At 39.3% G+C, this 6,021-nt stretch overlaps 1 protein-coding gene across 1 annotated transcript; it reads left to right on the top strand.

Moving 5' to 3' along the window:
* Positions 1–519: 519 nt before the first annotated feature.
* LOC147106301 (uncharacterized) lies at positions 520–5,677 on the top strand. The gene is made up of 3 exons (XM_086009291.1): positions 520–691; positions 1,858–2,027; positions 5,535–5,677. The coding sequence occupies exons 1-3, from the start codon at positions 538–540 to the stop codon at positions 5,673–5,675; spliced, it is 465 nt and encodes a 154-aa protein (XP_085865417.1). The 5' UTR covers positions 520–537; the 3' UTR covers positions 5,676–5,677.
* Positions 5,678–6,021: the final 344 nt, after the last annotated feature.

Genomic DNA, 6,021 nt, shown 5'->3' with positions numbered 1-6,021 from the left:
TGAACTGACCCTCTCCTGCTGCAGTTGGAGGTTATGTTGGTCAGCCTTGGTGCCTTAATCCAACAATCTCCTACGATTGAGTGGCCCAAGTCATGTTCCCAAGGTTTATGAAAGTTTAGATTGTCATCTGATAACATGGACAACTGTATCAAATAAAATGAAGAGATGTTCCTGCGGGGGATTTGTATGTTGCATGAGGACAGTTCTAATCAGGTTGGTTGGTCCTTGATTTTAGGAAGCACTGCAGGGTCCTGGAAATAGTAGAAGATTACCATATTAAAAAGAGGGCTGATCAGTTCACTGCCATCTTCACTGCAGTGCATGCATCCCACCATGCTGCCAGGGTCTGTGAAAGTGTCTCGTGTTGTGGCTACAGTCGATCGATTGTATTATCTTCCCTGCTGACCACGAAGAATAGTTTGGTTACAGAGAGTGAACTTGGGAAGTGGGATAGTAAATGGTTAACATTTATTTCCTTATTTTTGAAGTTAATTAATTTTTGCTTTTATTTGCAGATATTGAAGACATTTCAGACTAATGATTTGGGGAATTTTTGATGAAATGCCTCTACAGTCAAGAATAACATGCTACACAGCATGGGCAAATGTACGATGTTCATCATTTAACCGGCAGCTCAATAATGTATTTACAGATCTATTCGTAGGCACTCATTTGAAATCCTTTTTAGAAGGTAAGCTCAAATAAATCGATTTCTTTAAAAAACTCTGTAGCATTTGAGTGTAGGAGATGATGAGTTGTTTGTTTCTCTATATATGCTGGGTTTATTCCTTTCATTGCTCAAATATTTGTGTGGAAAATCGTAACAACAACTTGCATTTATATAGTGCCTTTAACATAGTAAAACATCCCAAGGCGCTTCACAGGAGCGTTATAAAACAAAATTTGACACCGAGCCATATAAGGAGATATTAGGGCAGATTGGTCAAAAAGGTAGGTTTTAAGGAGTGTCTTAAAGGAGGAAATAGAGGTAGAGCGGCGGAGAGGTTTAGGGAGGGAATTCAAGAGTTTGGGGCCTAGGCAGCTGAAGGCACGGCCACCAATGGTGGAGCGATTATAATCAGAGACGCTCAAGAGGCCAGAATAAGAGGAGCGCAGATATCTCGGGGGTTGTGGGGCTGAAGGAGATTTCAGAAATAGGGAAGGATGAGGCCATGGAGAGATTTGAAAACAAGGATGAGAATTTTAAAATCGAGGCTTTTCTTAACCGGAAGCCCATGTAAGTCAGCGAGCATGGGGTGATGGGTGAACGGGACTTGGTGCGAGTTAGGATATGGGCAGCAGAGTTTTGGATGACCTCAACTTTACAACTCGGCAATGTTTTTTGCAAAGCTATTAGAAAAACAACTCTGTCAAATGAATTTTAATCTGCTTTGTGACTATTATAATGTCTTGTGTATAGGTCACACCTGCATGTAGGTTTTTATAAGCAGTAAATTGAAATGGCAGGTTGCAGTGTAACTGATTGATAGAAACGGATGAAGAGGCAGAATGTGCTATTAATTCCCACAGTTATGTAAATATTGAACATACAGTATTTTACATAACTGTTGCTTGCAATTTTTTGTACATGAGTACGTAAAGAATATCTGAAGTAGAATAATAGAAAACATGACTTTTGTTTGTGTAATATTATGACAATTCTAAAATTGAAAGTTTAACGGTTGCGTTATTTAACTGCTGTAAGTGTTAGCTTTACCGCATTTAAGTAAGGAAATATGTAGTACTGAAAGATCCATATAATGATTTTATCTTTAAATGAACGTAAGCATTTAACTGCTTTTTCTGCTAATTGCTGATTGAGAATTACTGAACATTTTCTCTGTGCCTTTTGGTTAGGTTTTACCGGAAAGTCACCCACGCATATGCACAGCATGGCTCGGTGCCAGACATACCGGCAACTTATTGCACAATTTGAGTTGCTTTTAGAAGAATTGCGGACAGCTGGCATCATACCTGAGAATAGCAAAATCGACTGTGATATGATTGCCAAGAAAAATACTAAATGTGTATGTATGTAAAAGGGTCTCTTTCAACTTTAACTCCCTAGCTCGGGTGACACTAACCTTTCATTGCTGTTAGGTTGATGAAAATCGTGTTTAATGGGCAAGTTATAGCTGAGAGGGGTAATTGTGCATCCTGCGCTCCCAATGGGGAGCTGAGTTCACAGGGATCGTGGATCAGGGAATCAGGACTACAATACTGTAGCTCTATTCCCTGTGAGTGCTGCTCCCCTCTGGGAGAATTACCTGTCAGATTATCACATCTATTTGCTATCACTTGGATTTGGAATCTGCTATATAACTATAGCGATCTCTGCAATTGGGTTTCAGAAACTGTGTGGGAGCACCACAAAGCAATCATCTGTCATTATTTTGGCTTTGCACTACTTGCAGTATAATTGCGACTCATGCAATGTGAAATTTAATTTAATTTTAAAGTTTAAAAAGTATCTTTGCTTTAAGGTTTTATGCCCCACGATTCTCTTCTAACAGTAAGAATTTTACCGGCATTTAGATTCCATGAGTGGAATTGTACATATAAATGTAAATTCACACAACTCTGCTTTCTGACTGGAAAACAGTGCAAAAGCAGCTCACACTATTATTAGGTTTCTGTTTTACCACCACTTTTGCTTCCATGTGAAGCTGTTTTGAGAATGTATCAAATGGAAAGTCATCGTATTACTTGAAGTTAGATCCACGCTTGAGTGCACTGAAGTCAGGAGGTGCAAGATTCATTTCAGAAAACCATTGCACACCAGTTTTAAGACTGAAAAATTCTCATTCTTGTGTTCAAATCCCTCCATGTCCTCAACCTCTCCCTATCTCTGTAACCTCTATAACCAAGTCCTACAACCAACATTCCCTTTAAGCTGTGCATCTGCGCAGCGGTCCTGGGATACCGCGCAGCCGGCTTGTCAATGCAAAAACCACGCATGCGCAGTATTTTGAATGACCCATGCAGCGCCTTAAAGGGGCTGCGTGGCGCCAAAAAAATTTAGAGGGTGATGCGCCTCAATGACTTCAAGACTCAAAGTTAACTGAATAAAACAAGGCTTTTATTTGCAAAGAAAAGATGCCTGTGGCTTCACCTAGCATGCTGCTGTTCTGCTGCAAGACAAGCCTGGGCTTGTCTTAAGTAGGGCCAGGTATGGGCGGAGCCGACACACAAAGGGGGCGGTGCACTATACACAATACAAGGTAAAGCACCGGAGCAGGCAATACAATGTATGTAGTTAACTACAGAGTCTGATGAATGACATATTTCATCACAGAGGGAACATTGCCTACAATCCACCGAGAACGCTGCGTTCCTTCAGTTCTGGCCCCTTGTGCAGCCCGATTTCCTTCGCCCCACCATTGGCGGCCGTGCCTTCAGCTACCTGGGCCCTAAGCTCTGAAATTCCCTCCCTAAACCTCTCCGCCTCTCTCCTTGTTTAAGACGCTCCTTAAAACCTATCTCTTGGACCAGGCTTTTGGTCACCTGTCCTAATGTCTCCTTATGTGGCTCGGTGTCAAACTTTGTCTGATAGCCTCCTGTGAAGTGCTTTAGGACATTTTACTATGCTAAAGGCACTATATACATGCAGTTGCCATAAGCTGCACTATAACTCCAGCCTAATGGAAAGCCACATTTTAAAAGTGCCATGGCAGTCCATTGGATTTTATAAACTTAATGTTAGGAGAAAGTGAATGCTCCCCCCCCCCCCCAGAATTGAAAATGAGCTGCTCAGGGTATCGAGCTCTGGGCTTACATTCAAGCTCACATGCAAAGTGCTCTTTTGTGGCTGACCCTAGTGTGACCCACAGCAAATGCATAGCCTGCAATGTATCTCTGGTCTGCTAACTGCACATCATACTCCACAATTACCAATCTGAGACTGGTGGCTAGAGTACAATTGCAGCCAAAAGAGGTACTGACATCAAACCAGCACTTGGATATAACAGAAATCAAAGCCTCTGAGTTAAAGGTCACTTTGTGCTTCTGGTTTCTTTGCTCAGTTCATTCCCCAGTGCTATGCAGTTAGGAAAACTCCCAGATGTTACAAACTTTCATCTTGCTCTCCTCATAAGTTCTCATACTTTAAATTCACATTTTCAGTCCAGAATAGGGCTGGAATGCTGTTGGTTCCATTTTTCAATTAATTCTTTATATTTTAAAGAGAAAATATCTAATTTTATAAGCAGCTGTAACCAGCGACTGTAGGGGAGAAGAGACCTACAAATAGATTGATGAGATTGGAAAGTGTCCAGAATTGGAATTGCCTTTGTCATTTCAAAGATGAGATAAAGGAGCTGAGAATGGCTACGGGAAGCTGCATATGTGGCCCAGATAGATTTTTCAACTGAACTGCTGGTATTTATTTTAAGTATCTGCAATTTATGCAGTCTATCACTCCAACTGGAGGGAATATGATTCTTCAATTACAATCCCTTAGGACGTTTTATATTATGATGTTGTCCATCTGTCACAAATCAAATGAACTCCCTCAAGTAACCTGAAACTACAACAAGCTCCACTCACCTACTGTGCTTCATAATTGACTTCCTCCCATCAGACAGTGTTCCATTTGTAAGGTACATTTGTGGGAACTATCTCCCATCTGCCCATGAACATTAGCCTTTTTCATTAACCCTTATTTCCATATTACCATAGTATCTTTTTATACTTATAATAATACAATTGATTCCTTCTTACAAGCTTTCTAAAATAGGGGAATCTTGGTTGTAGCATTACAAACTGGAGATTCAAGAATTTTTATTCATTTCCAGGATTACCCATTGAACCCGAACCCAATAAACACAGGAATACATCAGTGTTAATTAGCAATAACTCCCATTTAAAAAAAACCCTTGTTCTGATGTGCATGAATCTTCAATGAGTCACATATTTTGGAAATATCCTGTAAAGTTAAAAGTAACCTGGCAAACAGGGCACAGCATATTTACAAACACATGGATTTGTTTATTCGCACAGCACTGTTCACATTTTTCTTTCTGACTAATTCCCTCTCTCAATCCTATCTGCCAGCTGGCAAATGTATCGTTTAGTTTTATGATTTAGTCCCACTTGGTGCTCCCAAGAACAAAGCAACTGTTCCTTAGGTCTGTTGCAATTAAAAAAAATAAAAGTTTACAACCATCAACATATGCTTAGCATACCCTTAGGTCATAATTTTAGTAAGATGATGATAAACTCTTATTGTGTGATGACATTTCTTGCAGGCTAAACTATGTTTAAATAAATGGATAGATTTCAGATCTGTACCCATTATGTATCCTTCCACTATGGAAACGTGGTGATGAATGTTATTTTGTCCTTCAGTGTTGCATGATTTAATATGAATCCTTTATTGATGACAAGTTATTAAAATGATTTAGTTTATTTACAGTGTGATTATTTTTCTTTAATAAATCACCTGATAACAGTGTTATTTACTGATTATTGACAATGAATGCTTAGATTGCATAATGACTTATGCTGTGAGATGTGCTTTTTGACTTGTGCTCTAGATCGGTGAACTGCTATGGAAATTGATAGTGCATGACATCCGGTTCACCTGGGAACGATCAAGCCAACTGCAGCTCGACGACGACAAACTGGTCTGCTCTGTTTGTTTCATGGTACAAGGGAGACTATTCACGCTCTCCTAGTGTTCACAGCTACTCGTTCAACATGTTGTTAGTCTGGAAAAGAGATAGCATCTTTTTGCTCCTTGAATATCTAATCTATTTATATTTAATGGATTTTTAAAATTTGGTGCAATGAGGTTTGGAATTTTGACAAATACTTTATTTATATATTTGCTTTTGAATATGATGTTGCAATATTTCCATCTATTCCATCGTTTTCTATTTGATATAAACTTTGCCATTACGTTTAAAAATCTTTTGATTAAAATTAGCACATTTAGCACATATCATTGCCAGCAGCATGCACATTAAGCCAAGAAAAATAGACTTTTGATACTATTTGTCATTTTGTGAAAATTTTGGGGTG

Source organism: Somniosus microcephalus, chromosome 16, assembly GCF_052327205.1.
Source record: "Somniosus microcephalus isolate GS21.2 chromosome 16, FLI_Smic_1.0, whole genome shotgun sequence".
Lineage (NCBI taxonomy): Eukaryota > Metazoa > Chordata > Chondrichthyes > Squaliformes > Somniosidae > Somniosus > Somniosus microcephalus.
Note: the sequence above shows the minus strand (reverse complement) of the source record. Positions and strands in the feature narration are given on the sequence as shown.

What these genes read in the sequence shown, in the direction of transcription:
- LOC147106301 (XM_086009291.1), top strand. Translation starts at nt 538, where the DNA reads ATGATTTGGGGAATTTTTGATGAAATGCCTCTACAGTCAAGAATAACA. An exon ending in TTTGAAATCCTTTTTAGAAG is followed by an intron (nt 692 to 1,857) that starts GTAAGCTCAAAT and finishes CCTTTTGGTTAG; the next exon opens with GTTTTACCGGAAAGTCACCC. An exon ending in CCAAGAAAAATACTAAATGT is followed by an intron (nt 2,028 to 5,534) that starts GTATGTATGTAA and finishes CTTGTGCTCTAG; the next exon opens with ATCGGTGAACTGCTATGGAA.